This window comes from Pseudophryne corroboree, assembly GCF_028390025.1.
Source record: "Pseudophryne corroboree isolate aPseCor3 chromosome 3 unlocalized genomic scaffold, aPseCor3.hap2 SUPER_3_unloc_60, whole genome shotgun sequence".
Taxonomy (NCBI): Eukaryota; Metazoa; Chordata; class Amphibia; order Anura; family Myobatrachidae; genus Pseudophryne; species Pseudophryne corroboree.
In genome coordinates, this window is record NW_026967553.1 from 642827 (window position 1) to 660023 (window position 17197).

Consider the following 17197-nt stretch of genomic DNA (forward strand, 5'->3'; position numbering starts at 1 on the left):
TCTTACAGCAGCCGGTGAAGGGAGCAGAGAATGGGTTTATGTGGCAGGAACGGGCTGGTTAGGTAACAGTCTGGCTGCTGCATTCTGTACAAGCTACAAGCGGTGCAATTCTTTTGCTGGGAGACCCAGGTAGAGGACATTGCAGTAGTCTATGCGTGATGAAACAAGTACATGTATGACTGTAGGTAGATCTTCTGAGGGAAGTAAGTGCTGGAGTCTGGCTATGGTCTACAGATGAGGATCTGATTGTGGCTGATACCTGATGTCTAAGTGTCAGTCCACCATCCAGGACACCAATATTCCGCACAGGATCAGCATTTTGTAACTCTGAACCCCCAACCGTAAGTCTGGTTTACGAAGCTGAGCTGTAGCCCTGCCCTTTGTTGGTGAGCTTCTACCATAAGAACCTGTTTCACCAGGACTGAGTAACAGCCAACTGGCATCACCCACACCTGGAGCTCAGCTAGACATTTAGGATTGGTACTGGGTTTTCAGTACGCGGAGCAAAAGACAGATCTGCATAGCAGTGGTAGATGATGGCATGACATCTGATTATTATACCCAGTGGTAGCATGTATATTGAAAAAAGCACAGGAGGTAGGATAAGAACCTTGAAGAACATCGCATGGCAATGATAAGTATACTCCAGAAGATTAAAATGGCTTCTCACCTGTATGTCTTCTCTGGTGTGTAACAAGTTGTGATTTCTGTGTAAAACATTTCCCACACTCAGCACATGGAAATGGCTTCTCACCTGTGTGATTTCTGTGATGTATAACAAGAGCTGATTTGTCTGCAAAACCTTTCCCACACTCAAAGCATGGAAATGGATTCTCACCTGTGTGACTTCGCTGATGTCTAACAAGATGTGATTTTTGTGTAAAACATTTCCCACACTCAGAGCAAGAAAATGGCTTCTCACCTGTGTGACTTCTCTGATGTTTAATAAGATATGATTCATGTGCAAAACATTTCCCACACTCAGAACATGGAAACGGCTTCTCACCTGTGTGACTTCTCTGATGTTTAACAAGTTGTGATTTCCGTGTAAAACTTTTCCCACACTCAGAGCAAGTAATTGGATTCTCACCTGTGTGACTTCTCTGATGTCTAACAAGTTGTGATTTCTGAGTATAACATTTCGCGCACTCAGAGCAAGAAAATGGCTTCTCACCTGTGTGATTTCTCTGATGAAAAACAAGATCTGATTTGTGTGCAAAACATTTCCAACACTCAGAACATGGAAATGGCTTCTCACCTGTGTGACTTCTCTGATGTATAACAAGTTGTGATTTCCGTGTAAAACATTTCCCACACTCAGGACATGGAAATGGCCTCTCACCTGTGTGACTTCGCTGATGTCTAACAAGTTGTGATTGCCGGGTAAAACATTTCCCACACTCAGAGCAAGAAATTGGCTTCTCACCTGTGTGACTTCGGTTATGACTAACAAGATCTGATTTCTGTGCAAAACATTTCCCACACTCAGGACATAGAAATGGCTTCTCACCTGTGTGACTTCGCTGATGTATAACAAGTTGTGATTTCCATACAAAACATTTCCCACACTCAGAACATGGAAATAGATTTTTACCTGTGTGACTTCTCTCATGTGTAACAAGTTGTGATTTCCGGGTAAAACATTTCCCGCACTCAGAGCACGAAAATGGCTTCTCACCTGTGTGTCTTCTCTGATGTGTAACAAGAGCTGATTTGTATGCAAAACATTTTCCACACTCAGAACATGGAAATGGCTTCTCACCTGCCTTAGCTGGCTGATGGGTAATAAGCTTTGTGTTCTGTGTAAAACATTTGGCATCTATAGAACAGGGAAACACTGTATCTCTCAGAGCTGTAACAGATGCTCCAACATTAGAGTGATCAGGAGAACATTTCCCAGGATCAGAGGGATCAGCTGATAGAGCTGGATGTATAATTGGGGAAATGGGGTTATCTCCTGGAGAATCCTGTCTACTGTCATTATCTTTTATGTCACAATCCGGGGATAACATTAGATGTCCTTCTGAGATATTCCTGCTTGTGTGTCCATCTGCTGGAAATAAAATACATTGTGGAAATGTGAAATTTTCTGTAACAATATTAATACTGTAAACAATAGAAGACGACTGTCTGGGACACTTAATTGTAAATGTGTGTGTATAATAAAATATCTTTTAATGAAGGCTTTATAATAATGTCTCCTAACGTTACTCCTGGAAGCATTGGTGAGGTAGCATTCCTTTAAGCGTGTGCTCATACGCTGGTAAGCCTGTACATGTGTTACTCACCCTTATATAAGGTATATTGCTACAGCAGAGTAGGTGTGGAACAAGGTATTTTACATGCAATACACCATATAATACACTGCAATCGTCATCATCATCTGCTAGGTTAACATCCACTCTTACACCCCCATCATCAGTGTCTTACCTCTATATTCACAATAGTAATAAGGATGATGTGTGTACAGTAAGTATGATACAGAGAATTACATATCAGAATCTATACAGCTGCCGCCATACTTCTGCTTCTCATACATGTGCTACTGGCAGCAGTGAACATCCGAGTCAGAGTGCAGGGTAGACAGCAGAGTTTAATGAGAGAGACTGGATCCGCCTTTGCAGGGATATACCACACCTGTCACCCCTGTTAGTATATAAAATAATAAATAAGAGGGGCATGGTCCATCCAGACGTGCTTTCTGGAGCTCTCATTACTAAGTGATTTTCTTATCTACCCTACCTGATAGCTCTGTGCCGCTGCTGGGACCAAGACCCAATCTATTGAGTCTCCTACTGCCCTAAAGCCGCTCACTCCGGGCACCGTTCACTGCTGCAGCCTAGTGACGCAGCTGAAGCCACGGGCTGTATTCTGGGGCTAAGTGTGCCCAGTCTTTCCTGCATGCTCCGGAGACCTGACTTGGAGGTGCTTTTGCCTCAGGTGGGAGCACTGGCTCTTCCACTACTGCTGGGGACAGAACGGGCTGCGCACAGTCACCGGAGCCCGGCAGTGATATTGGAAAGTGAGGTGATGAGCACTCTTGCTCCGTTGCCCTTTCTCCGAATTCCACTAGCCGATCTGCTAAGGTATCCATGTCGCCTCCCCCCCATTCCCAGGACGTTGGACCTCCAGTCCTGCTAGGTATGAGACATGGCTGCTGCTAGTAGAGAGGGTGGGGCTTGTGGGTCTCACCGGTTCAGTACGAAGGTCCACTGGTAGGCCGCCATCTTCGATGCCAACGCCCTTAGCACTCTTTACCGCCGCCTCGCAGGACTCCTCCAAGCTCACAAGTGCCGCCCTCATGACACTTCTGGACTCGTTGAAAGGGATATCCACACCCATCTCCTGATACACGATCTACCAATCGTCCTTAGACATTCCGCTGAAGTCTGCCATCTTGTGCGTACTCCTGCACTGCAGTTACTCCTCTATTAACTTGGCTTCTCCAATCAGGTGACCGAAAAGCCACCTAGGATTATCCCACTGCTATGCCACATGTACGAAAGCCCTCACCCTGCCTTGCGCCCCCGCCCCAGAATGTATGTTTAGGTCACACGGGATCTGGCCAATTATGGGGATTCCTACTTACTGTCAGTAACCACCCACTGCGCTGAATGCACCCTGGACAGCCGGAAAATGGAACTATGTTTGGCATAGCACTGCAGGTTACAGGATGAAGCTGTCATCTTGAGGAAGATGTTTATTCACCCAGTCTTAAAAGAGACTCTTCCCTATTGCTAGGGACAACAGCAATACAGCAAGAGGTTTACAGCAGAGTGAAAATGGTATAATACCTCTGGAGGCTCACAGGCCTCCTCTTTTTATCTTACTCCAATACACATACCACAGGGGGTAAGTCCACCATGCTGTTCTCAACCAATCATTGTTTACCCATGTGATGTGAATGCCTTGGCCACATGCACAGCTATCATTATCCTCTATCGACGGTGGGGAGTAGTCACTCTCCTTTGACCGTCCCATCCTGGAGGGTTAGTATCCGCCCTGGTGACGCTCAGTCTAGGCTGGGGGAAGTTTTCCCATCTAAACTACTTCCATGAATCTGCCCGGGTACCCAGCTCACCATCTCCAGCCTAAACTTGGGCTCCAGAGATGGGCAGCCTAGAGCCCCGGTCAGGGTTTCCTGCCAACGAAGGGTGATCCCTATGGAGCTCCAGAAAACCACTCAGTTTGCTTTAAAGCTGAGCTGCTTCTCTCTCACCCTATGATACTTCCATGTAGGAGGCTAGAGAGGAAGTTATTCCATTTTGGGGGAAAAGTACTGAGGGAATCCAACAGCCTGCACAGTAATGGATTCCCCCCTCCTGGGACACACAACCAAGTGCATTTCACTTTAAATACAATTCAAATACACTATACACATTGTTGCTTAAATACACTGAGCCTGAAGCCTATTGGATTCATTTTCTTGGAGCACTAGCACCAAAGTGACTAAATGAACAGAATCCTTTAAATATTTTTTTGTGATTTTTTTTCTGGTTCGGGGATTCGAGTCTGTTGGGGTCATCTTCCATGGTACACCCATTGTTCCAGCCCTATGCGTATATATTTTTTCGCATAGTTGTATATGTTTGTATTTGTATGTTGTGTTTCTCTTGTTTATTAATTTATGTTTTTATGTATATTTTACACCTTATGTTTGAGTGGCAGTGTGGAGCTGCTTATGCCAGTTCAGCCTTCCCAACATGATTTACTACATATAGGTGGTCATTCCGAGTTGTTCGCTAGCTGCATTCGTTCACTGTGCAGCAATGAGGAGAAAAAAAAGGCAGTTGTGCGCATACGTATGCGGCGCAATGCGAACGCGTGACGTACTATTACAACGAACGATGTCGTTTCAAATAGGGTCTAGCGAAGCTTTTAGGTCGCACTGCTGGCCGCAGAGTGATAGACAGGAAGAGGGCGTTTTTGGGTGTCAACTGACCGTATTCAGGGAGTGTTTGAAAAAACGCAGGCGTGCCAGGAAAAACGCAGGCGTGGCTAGGCAAACGCAGGGCGTGTTTGTGACGTCAAAATTGGAACTGAACAGTCTGAAGTGATCGCAAGCGCTGAGTAGGTTTTGAGCTACTCTAAAACTGCACAAAAAAAACAACTTTGTAGCCGCTCCGCGATCCCTTCGTTCGCACTTCTGCAAAGATAAAATACACTCTCAGTGGGAGGCGGCATAGCGTTGCACGGCTGCTAAGAACTGCTAGCGAGCGACCAACTCGGAATGACCACCCTAAAGCGGTTTCTGGTTAAATTAGTATATTATATGGTCTTAAAGTAAAATATCTAAATATGGCTCCCAGTGTGGGTGTAAAATGTAAATATCGCTGTGTGGGTATATATGTCCCAACCTGCATGATTATCATGTCTGCATTGTGCGGGTCACGTCTACACCACTTCCGCCTTGTGCTTTCCACAGCGGGACCAGCTGACAGGAAATGACACGCATTGGCGGAAGTGGGTGCGTTCCAGCTACAGCAGCGTGCGTTCCACCTGTGGATCACAGCCTCTTCAAAAACGTGTGGGTCCCCGAGGACGCGCTCCGCTGCAGCCAATTCCTGGCTCTCAAATGACTGCTCTTCCTGCCTGTAAAGAGGAGGTGGAGCATTACCACTACCAGTCCTCTGGCGGTGCCTCCCCTTCCTGGTCACATGCAGCCGCGGATTCACACGGGGGCCGGGCAGAGAATGAAGACGGCTCTACGGCTGCTCTACGCTGTGCTGCGGGCGGGAGGTGAGCGCCGGTGACAGCGCAAGTGGTGTGGGGTAGGGTAAGTAGCCTAAGAGCGGGTGGCTGAACTTGGGTGGTGCCTAACCCCCCCTTACCCACAGCCTAAACCTAACCCCCCTTACCCCCAAGCCTAACCCTAACCTCCCCCAGCAGTGCCTAAACCTAACCCCTCTTACCCACAGCCTAACCCTAACCTCCCCCCAGCAGTGCCTAACCCCCCCCTACCCACAGCCTAACCCTAACCTCCCCCCAGCAGTGCCTAACCCCCCCCTTACCCACAGCCTAACCCTAACCTCCCCCCAGCAGTGCCTAAACCTAACTCCCCTTACCCACAGCCTAACCCTAACCTCCCCCCAGCAGTGCTTAAACCTAACCCCCCTTACCCACAGCCTAACCCTAATCTCCCCCCAGCACTGCCGACACCTAACCCTCCCACTCACAGCCTAACCATAACCTCCCCCCAGCAGTGCCTAAACCTAACCCCCCTTACCCACAGCCTAACCCTAATCTCCCCCCAGCACTGCCGACACCTAACCCTCCCACTCACAGCCTAACCCTAACCTCCCTTACCCACAGCCTAACCCTAACCTCCCTTACCCACAACCTAACCTCCCCCCAGCAGTGCCTAATCCTAACCCCCCTTACCCACAGCCTAACCCTAACCACCCTTACCCACAGCCTAACCCTAACCCCCCTTACCCACAGCCTAACCCTAACCACCCTAACCACCCTTACCCACAGCCTAACCCTAACCACCCTTACCCACAGCCTTTTCAGGACACTATAGTGTGTATAATAGCGTCTCTCCCCCTTATTTACACCCCTGTACCAGTTTCCTGTGTATCCTGAGTGTCTGGAGGGGCTGTGTGTACTTGCTGCTGCAGCTGTAAGCAGAGGAAGGCGCAAAAACGCCACTGGTCTCGCTCTAAGGAAGCTCCGCCCCCTTGTAATGGCGGCAGAGCTATACATTTATACTGGCAAATGTCTCCTAACAGGTGTAAAACGTAACATGAATGCCTGTTTCCACCACCGCTGCCAGTGTACACAGGGGGCTATAGCGGATCCCTCCGTAGAGCGTCCGTATGCCGCTCCTGTGATCGCGCTGCAGCAAGAGCCGGGGGACCCCCCTAGCGGGGCCCCCGGTTTGTACTCACCACTCTTCTCACCTCCCGGCATTGTTAGGGGGTGTGCGGCGTGCTGCGATTGCGTTTGCTAATGCACAATGCCCAGCGGTACCAACAACCTCTCAGGACGGTGGTGCTGCAGCGGGGAAGCGGCTCTGACGCCTGAAGAGACCGGTAACCGCCCCCACCCCCCCAACTCCCTCAGTGCAGGTATACTGTTATACTGTTGCCCAAACAGCATACCGACAATAACAACGTTTAAAATAAACGGAGGAAAAATTCTCTGGAGCTCCAGAGTGGCATCCTCTCCTGAGGGCACACTGTTCTAAACTGGCTGCAGGAGGGGGCATAGAGGGGAGGAAGAAAGCACACCCAGTGGAAGAAATCTAAAGTACACCGGCTCCTTTGGACCCCCTCTATACCCCATCGTACAAAGTCCCCAATATCCCTTGTAGATGTTAGAGAAAATAGGATTTTAATACCTACCGGTAAATCCTTTTCTCTTAGTCCGTAGAGGATGCTGGGGTCATCATAAAACCATGGGGTATAGACGGGATCCGCAGGAGACATGGGCACTTCAAGACTTTGAAAGGGTGTGAACTGGCTCCTCCCTCTTAGCCCCTCCTCCAGACTCCAGTTATAGGAACTGTGCCCAGGGAGACGGACATTTCGAGGAAAGGAATTATTGTTAAACTAAGGTGAGATTCTTACCAGCTCATACCTCAAGAATGCCGCAGAACGTGGCATTCAACAGAACACAAGCCAACGGCATGAACAATTGCAGCAACATGCTGACAATAACGTAACACAACGTGTGTGTAACCACAACTAATAACTGCAGATACAGTACGCACTGGGACGGGCGCCCAGCATCCTCTACGGACTAAGAGAAAAGGATTTACCAGTAGGTATTAAAATCCTATTTTCTCATACGTCCTAGAGGATGCTGGGGTCATCATAGAACCACAGGGTTATACCAAAGCTCTAGAACGGAAGGGAGAGTGCGGATGACTCTGCAGCACCGACTGACCAAACTTAAGGTCTTCATTGGCCGAGGTGTCAAACTGTAGAACTTTGCTAATGTGTTTGACCCCAACCAAGTAGCTGCTCGGGAAAGTTGCAATGCCGAGACCCCCCGGGCAGCCGCCCAGGATGAGCCCATTTTTCTAGTAGAATGGGCCTTCACAGATTTCGGTAACGGCAATCCAGCAGTGGACTGAGCATGCTGAATCGTGTTACAGATCCAGCGTGCAATGATCTGCTTGGAAGCAGGACACCCAATCATGCTGGGAGCATACAGGACAAACAGAGCCTCTGTTTTCCTAATCTGAGCCGTTCTGGAGACATAAATCTTCAAAGCTCTAACCACATCCAGAGATTTTGACTCAGCGAAGGCGTCAGTAGCCACAGGCACCACAATAGGTTGTTTCATGTGGAAAGAGGAAACCACCTTCGGTAGAAATTGTTGAGGTGTCTTCAATTCAGCTCTATCTTCATGGAAGATCAAATAAGGGCTCTTGTGAGACAAGGCCGCTAACTCAGACACCCGCCTTGCAGATGCCAAGGCCAACAGCGATGACCACTTTCCAGGTGAGGAATTTCAACTCCATCGTCCGTAAAGGTTCAAACCAATGTGATTGAAGGAACTGCAAGACCACATTAAGATCCCATGGTGCAACTGGAGGCACAAATGAAGGTTGGATGTGCAACACGCCTTTCACGAAAGTCTGACCTTCTGGAAGGGAGGCCAATTGTTTCTGAAAGAAAACCAATAAGGTCGAAATCTGTACCTTAATTGAGCCCAATTTTAGGCCCGCATCCACACCTGCTTGTAGAAAATGGAGAAAACATCCTAGCCGAAACTCTTCCGTAGGAGCCCCCTTGGATTCACACCAAGAAACATATTTTTTCCAAATACGGTGGTAATGTTTAGACGTTACCCCTTTTCTGGCCTGAATAATTGTGGGAATGACTTCACTGGGAATACACTTACGATCTATGATTTTGCGCACAACCGCCATGCCGTCAAACGTAGCTGTGGTAAGTCCTGATACACGCACGGCCCCTGTTGTAACAGGTCCTCGCGCAGAGGAAGAGGCCAGGGATCTCCTATGAGTAATTCCTGAAGATCTGGATATCAAGCCCTCCTTGGCCAATCTGGGACAATGAGGATCGCCCGGATCTTTGTTCTTCTTATGATCTTTAGAACCTTTGGAATGAGAGGAAGTGGAGGTAATACATACACCGACTGAAACACCCATGGTGTCACCAGTGCATCCACTGCAATTGCTTGAGGGTCCCTTGACCTGAAACAATATCTCTGAAGCTTCTTGTTGAGACAAGATGCCCTCATGTCTACTTGAGGAACTCCCCAACGACTTGTCACCTCTGCGAAGACTTCCTGGTGGAGGCCCCACTCTCCTGGTTGGAGATCGTGTCTGCTGAGGAAGTCTGCTTCCCAGTTGTCCACTGCTGGACTGAAGATCGCTGACAGAGGGCTTGTATGCTTTTCCGCCCAGCGGAAAATCCTTGTGGCTTCTGCCATTGCCGCTCTGATTTTCGTTCCGCCCTGATGGTTTATGTACGCTACTGCTGTTACATTGTCCGACTGGATCAGTACAGGCAGATCTCGAAGATGTTCCGCTTGCAGAAGGCCGTTGTAAATGGCCCTCAACTCCAGAACATTTATGTGGAAACAAGTTTCCTGACTTGACCATCTTCCTTGGAAGTTTTCTCCCATTGTGACTGCCCCCCCAGCCTCGGAGGATTGCATCCGTGGTCAGCAGGATCCAGTCCTGTATCCCGAACCTGCGCCCCTCTATGAGGTGAGAGCTGTGCAGCCATCACAGGATTGATACCCTGGTCTTGGAAGACAGGATTATCCTCCGGTGTATGTGTAGGTGGGACCCGGAACACTTGTCCAACAGGTCCCACTGGAACACTCTGGCATGGAACCTGCCAAACTGAATGGCCTCGTAGGCCACAACCATCTTCCCCAGCAACCAAATGCATTGATGGATTGACACTCTTGCTGGTTTCAGAATTTGTTTGCCCAGACTCTGAAGTTCCAGAGCCTTGTCCACTGGAAGAAAGACTCTCTGTAGTTCTGTGTCCAATATCATTCCAAAAACGACAACCGCGTCGTCGGAATCAACTGTGATTTTGGCAAGTTTAGGGGCCAACCATGTTGCTGAAGAACCGTCAGGGAGAGTGCAACGTTTTGCACCAACTGGTCCCTGGATCTCGCCTTTATCAGGAGATCGTCCAAGTATGGGTCATTGCTTGCGAAGGAGAACCATCATCTCCGCCATCACTTTGGTGAAAATCCTTGGAGCCGTGGACAGACCAAACGGCAACGTTTGAAATTGGTAATGACAATCCTGAATTGCAAACCTCAGGTAAGCCTGATGTGGAGGATAAATGGGAACATGTAAGTAGGCATCCTTTATGTCCACCGACATCATAAAATCCCCTTCATCCAGACTGGAGATCACTGCTCCGAGAGACTCCATCTTGAATTCGAATTTCTTTAGGTAGAAATTTAGGGATTTCAGGTTTAGGATTGGTCTGACCGAGCCGTCCGGCTTCGGGACCACAAACAGGCTCGAATAAACACCTTCTCCCTGTTGTGACTGGGGAACCATGACGATAACTTGATTTTGACACAACTTTTGTATTGCGTCGCAAACTACCACCCTGTCCGGAAGAGAAGCTGGTAAGGCCGATTTGAAAAAACGGCGAAGGGAAACATCTTAAAACTCCAGCTTGTACCCTTGGGATACTATTTGTAAAACCCATGGGTCTAGGTCCGAACGAACCCAAAACTGACTGAAGAGTTCGAGACATGCCAATTCCACCGCATAGGAGCCCCAACGTCATGCGGTGGAATTGGCAGAAGCCTGGGAGGACTTCTGCTCCTGGGAGCCTAACAAGGCTGGTGATCGTTTACCTCTTCCCCTTCCTCTAGCAGCAAGGAAGGAAGAACCTCGGCCCTTTCTGTATTTATTGGGCCGAAAGGACTGCATCTGATAGTGATGCGTTTTCTTTTGTTGTGGAGGAACATAAGGCAAAAAGGATGACTTACCTGCGGTAGCTGTAGATACCAAATCATCACGGCCGTCACCAAATAAGGCCTTACCTTTATATGGTAGAGACTACATACTTTTCTTGGAATCAGCATTCCATTGGTGAATACACAACGCTCGTCTAGCTGAGACTGCCATGGCATTGGCCTTTGATCCCAATAGACCAATATCTCTCGCAGCTTCCTTAAGGTATGCTGCAGCGTCCTTGATATAACCCAGCGTTAAGAGGATGCTATCCCTATCTAGGGTATCTATTTCAGAAGACAAGTTGTCTGCCCACTTTTCAATAGCCCTACTTACCCACGCAGACGCAATGATAGGTCTGAGTAGCGTACCTGTGGTCGCATAAATGGACTTTAACGTAGTTTCTTGTTTACGATCCGCAGGATCCTTAAGGGAAGCCATGTCAGGTGACGGGAGAGACACCTTTTTAGTCAACCTAGACAAGGCCTTGTCCACAGTGGGGGGGGGGTGACTCCCACTTTTCCCTATCCGCCGAGGGAAATGGATAAGCTACCGTAATTCTTTTGGGAATCTGAAACTTTTTGTCAGGACCTTCCCAGACTTTTCAAATGGAGTATTCAGTTCATGAGAGGGAGGAAACGTCACCTCAGGTTTCCTTTCCTTATACATACAGGCCCTTTTATCAGAGACAGCCGGGTCCTCAGTGATATGTAATACATCTTTAACTGCCACAATCATGTATTGAATGCTAGTTGCCAATTTTGGATCTAATCTGGAATCGCTATAGTCGACACAGGAATCAGAGTGTGTCGGTATCAGTGTCTGCCAACTGGGCCAACGTACGTTTTTGTGACCCTGAGGGGACCCGACTTTGCAATAACATATCTTCTACAGATTTCTTCCATGCCTGGGTCTGAGACTCAGACTTATCCAGCCTCTTACTAATAAGAGCCACATTAGCATTCAAGGCGTTCAACACATTTACCCAATCCGGCGTCGGCGGTGCAGACTGGGTCACCCCCGCAGTAGTCTGTGTCCCCAATACAGCCTCCTCCTGGGAAGAGCCTTCAGCCTCAGACATGTCGACACACGTGCACCAAACACCCACAGGCAAACTGGGCATATAGGGGACAGACCCACAGTAAAGTCTGTCAGAGAGACGCAGAGGGCTCACAACCCAGCGCTAAATCAACGGGTGTGAAAACACCAAGAAATTGCCTCAGACCTAAAGCGCTTTTACAGTCACATATATATTGCACCAATTGACCTGCCTCCCCCCGTTTTGTACCCCTGGTACTTGTCAGTGTGAGGAGGACCAGCGTCTCTGCAGCCTGCGGAGAAGAAATGGCGCTGTGAGGAAGAAGCTCCGCCCCCTTAATGGCGTGCTTCTGTCTCGCATTTTCTGATATTTATACTGGCGGGGGTTAGGACAGTGCCGTGGCACTAATGTCTCCACTTGCCAGTGGAATAATGAGGATGATTTTAGCTGCCCAGGGTGCCCCCCCCCCCGCGCCCTGCACCCTGTAGTGCTGTGAGTGGGAGCTCAGCGCGCAGCGTCTGCCCGCTGCGCAGTACCTCAGAAAATGCCGTCAGTGAAGCTGAAGTCTTCTTTTCTTCTGCTACTCACCTGTCTTCTGGCTCTGAAAGGGGTGACGGCAAGCTGCGGGAGTGAGGATCGAGGCGTACCCAGCGATCAGACCCTCAGGAGCTAATGGTGTACTGTAGCCAGAAGCAGAGCCATTGAATTCACTGGAAGTGGGTCATACGTCTCTCCCCCAAGTCCCACGAAGCAGGGAGAATGTTGCCAGCAGCCTCCCTGAACATAAATAACCTAACACAAAGTCTTTTCAGAGAAACTCAGTAGAGCTCCCTGTAGTGCGTCCAGTCTCACTGGGCACAATTCTAAAACTGGGGTCTGGAGGAGGGGCATAGAGGGAGGAGCCAGTTCACACCCTTTCAAAGTCTTAAAGTGCCCATGTCTCCTGCGGATCCCGTCTATACCCCATGGTTTTATGATGACCCCCCCAGCATCCTCTAGGACGTATGAGAGTGGTTTATATATAGACTGGCATGTGCTAATAGAGACACTCTCATTGAATACCTGGCATGTAATACTATAGGCAGAGGTACTGCTAGCACACAGTATGGCTGCTGGTGACACACAGTGACATGATGTGAGGGGAGAGCAGGAGTATAATAGGTGGCTGATGTCTCCTGATGTACGAGATACACTAGAGTGTGGGGAGGAGACTGGTCAGATCTCTGGGCTGGAAACACACAGTGACATGATGTGAGGGGAGAGCAGGAGTATAATAGGGATGATGTCTCCTGATGTATGAGATACACCAGAGAGTGTGGGGAGGAGACTGGTCAGATCTCTGGGCTGGTAACACACAGTGACATGATGTGAGGGGGAGAGCAGGAGTATAATAGGTGGCTGATGTCTCCTGATGTACGAGATACACTAGAGTGTGGGGAGGAGACTGGTCAGATCTCTGGGCTGGAAACACACAGTGACATGATGTGAGGGGAGAGCAGGAGTATAATAGGGATGATGTCTCCTGATGTATGAGATACACCAGAGAGTGTGGGGAGGAGACTGGTCAGATCTCTGGGCTGGTAACACACAGTGACATGATGTGAGGGGAGAGCAGGAGTATAATAGGGGCTGATGGCTCCTGATGTATGAGATACACCAGAGAGTGTGGGGAGGAGACTGGTCAGATCTCTGGGCTGGTAACACACAGTGACATGATGTGAGGGGGAGAGCAGGAGTATAATAGGGGCTGATGGCTCCTGATGTATGAGATACAACAGAGTGTGGGGAGGAGACTGGTCAGATCTCTAGGCTGGTAACACACAGTGACATGATATGAGGAGGAGAGCAGGAGTATAATAGAGGCTAATGGCTCCCGACTCCAAATGAGATTTATGGTAAGAACTTACCATTGTTAAAGCTCTTTCTGCGAGGTACACTGGGCTCAACAGGGAATTACATTGGGGTGTAGAATAGGATCTTGATCCGAGGCACCAACAGGCTCAAATCTTTGACCTTCTTCCCAGAAAGCATAGCGCCGCCTGCTCTATAACCCCGCCTCCGTGCACAGGAGCTCAGTTTTTGTTAACCAGTCCAATGCAGTAGCAAGGAAAAGAGACAACTGTTAGTAGCCACACACACACACACAACACATTCTCATGACAGGAGAAAGTGTCAGCGGCTAATGCCATACCAACCCAAAAAAGCTAAGTGCATCAGGGTGGGTGCCTTGTGGAGCCCAGTGTACCTCGCAGAAAGAGATTTAACAACTAGTTCTTACCATAAATCTCGTTTTCTGCTGCGGGGTACACAGGGAATGACATTGGGGATGTCCTAAAGCAGTTCCTTATGGGAGGGGACGCACTGTAGCGGGCACAAGAACCCGGCGTCCAAAGGAAGCATCCTGGCCTCGGAGGCGGAAGTATCAAAGGTATAGAACCTTATGAACGTGTTCACTGAGGACCATGTAGCCGCCTTGCACAATTGTTCAAGGGTTGCACCACGGCGGGCCACCCAAGAAGGTCCAACCGACCGAGTAGAAAGGTCCTTTATGGTAGCAAGAGCTGGAAGGCCAGCCTGTACATAAGCATGTGCAATCACCATTCTAATCCATCTGGCCAGGGTCTGCTTGTGAGCTGGCCAGCCACGTTTGTGAAAAACAAACAGAACAAAGAGAGAATCCGACTTCCTGATGGGAGCGGTCCTCTTCACACAGATACAGAGAGCCCATACCACATCCAAAGACCTCTCTTTGGAAGACAAGTCAGGAGAGGCAAAGGCCGGAACCATGATTTCCTGATTAAGGTGGAAAGAGGACACCACCTTCAGTAAATACCCGGGACGTGTTCTAAGAACCGCCCGATCACGGTGAAAAATCAGATAAGGTAACCTACAAGATAAAGGCACCCAAATCCGACACCTGTCTAGCAGAGACAATAGCCAGCAGAAACAATACCTTAAGGGAAAGCCACTTAAGGTCTGCAGATTCAAGAGGCTCAAACAGAGACCCTTGCAACGCCTCCAGAGCCACCGACAGGTCCCAAAGAGCCACAGGCGGGACATAAGGAGGTTGATTCCGCAACACACCCTGAGTGAACGCATGCACATCAGGTAAGGTCGCAATTTTTCTCTGGAACCAAACCGACAAGGCAGAAATATGAACATTGATGGAGGCCAGACGAAGGCCCAAGTCCAGGTCCTGTTGTAGAGGGGCCAAAAGTTTGGCCGTACTAAACTTGTAAGCGTCATAATTGTTAGATGCACACCTAGCAAAGTAAAAATTCCAGACCCTATGGTAAATCCGAGCAGAGGTCGGTTTCCGGGCCTTCAACGTGGTTTGAATGACCGCCTCAGAAAATCCTTTGGCCTTCAAGACGGAAGCTTCAAGAGCCACGCCGTCAAAGCCAATCGGGCTAAATCCTAATATACACAGGGGCCCTGAACGAGGAAATCTGGACACTGCGGAAGTAGAAGGGGATTCTCTATCGAGAGACCCTGAAGGTCTGAGAACCAATGCCATCTGGGCCACGCTGGAGCGATCAGAAGCAGGATTCCTCCTTCTTTCTTGAACTTCCTTATTACTCTGGGCAGGAGTGACACCGGAGGGAACATGTATGGCAGCCGAAAGTTCCATGAAATTGCCAGTGCGTCCACGAACACTGCTTGAGGATCCCTTGTCCTTGCTCTGAAGACCAGAACCTTGTGATTGTGTCCAGATGCATACGGGTCCACATCTGGAAGGCCCCACTTGTCCACAAGGAGTTGAAACACTTCTGGATGGAGGCTCCACTCTCTGGCATGTACGTCCTGACGAATGAGAAAGTCCGCTTCCCAGTTTAGGACCCCCGGAATGAACACTGCCGATATGGCTGACAGATGACGTTCCACCCACTGAACAATCCGTGATACTTCCCTCAATGCCATGTGGCTTTGAGTGCCGCCTTGATGATTGATGTACGCCACCGTGGTGGCGTTGTCCAACTGTACTTGAACAGGTCTGTTCTGTATTAAATGAGGGCCAAGTTCAATGAGTTGAACACCGCCCGCAATTCCAGAATGTTTATCAGGAGGAGAGACGACTCCTTGATCCACCAACCCTGAAGGGAGTGTTGTTCCAACACAGCACCCCAACCTCTCAGACTGGCATCCGTCGTCAGAAGGACCCAGCTGAAGATCCAGAAGGGACGAACCCTGCTAAATCGTTGGTCCTGAAGCAACCAGCTCAGTGACAGATGGACCTCCAGAGACAAGGAAATCATTTGAGACCTGATCCGGTGAGGCAAGTCGTCCCACTTGGTAAGAATTAGCTTCTGCAGAGGGCAGGAATGGAATTGAGCATACTCCACCATGTTGAAAGCAGACACCATGAGACCTAGCACTTGCATTGCCGAATGTATCGACACTTGCGGACAAGATAGGAAGCATCGAATCCTGTCCTGAAGATTCAGGACTTTCTTCTGAGACAAAAACAACTGCTGGTTGTGAGTGTCCAACAACGCCCACAGGCAGGAGCAGATTGGGAACAAAAAGCATCCCTGGAAAAAATAAGAATTTACTCACCGGTAATTCTATTTCTCGTAGTCCGTAGTGGATGCTGGAAAAGGACCATGGGGAATAGCGGCTCCGCAGGAGACTGGGCACAGATAAGAAAGCTTTAGGACTACCTGGTGTGCACTGGCTCCTCCCCCTATGAACCTCCTCCAGACCTCAGTTAGGGTACTGTGCCCGGAAGAGCTGACACGATTAAGGAAGAATTTTGAATCCCGGGTAAGACTCATACCGGCCACACCAATCACACCGTACAACTTGTGATATTAAACCCAGTTAACAGTATGATAACAAGTGGAGCCTCTGAACAGATGGCTCTCAACAATAACCCGATTAGTTAACAATAACTAATGTACAAGTATTGCAGCAATCCGCACTTGGGATGGGCGCCCAGCATCCACTACGGACTACGAGAAATAGAATTGCCGGTGAGTATATTCTTATTTTCTCTGACGTCCTAGTGGATGCTGGGAACTCCGTAAGGACCATGGGGATTATACCAAAGCTCCCAAATGGGCGGGAGAGTGCGGATGACTCTGCAGCACCGAATGAGCAAACTCAAGGTCCTCCTCAGCCAGGGTATCAAATTTGTAAAATTTTGCAAAAGTATTAGACCCTGACCAAGTAGCCGCTCGGCAAAGTTGTAAAGCCGAGACCACTCGGGCAGCCGCCCAAGATGAGCCCACCTTCCTTGTGGAATGGGC

General features: G+C 49.0%; 1 protein-coding gene across 1 annotated transcript in view; it reads right to left on the minus strand.

The window, feature by feature from the left end:
• Window positions 1–458: 458 nt before the first annotated feature.
• The window catches only part of LOC134984545 (oocyte zinc finger protein XlCOF22-like), a 33324-nt gene continuing 16585 nt past the window's right edge, over window positions 459–17197 (minus strand). Inside the window, exons 6-7 of the mRNA XM_063950105.1 lie at window positions 5358–5592; window positions 459–1577 (exon numbers count right to left, since the gene is read on the minus strand). Of these exons, the coding sequence (XP_063806175.1) occupies window positions 654–1577; window positions 5358–5592 (1159 nt within the window). The 3' untranslated portion in view covers window positions 459–653. The remainder of the gene's footprint in view (window positions 1578–5357; window positions 5593–17197) is intronic.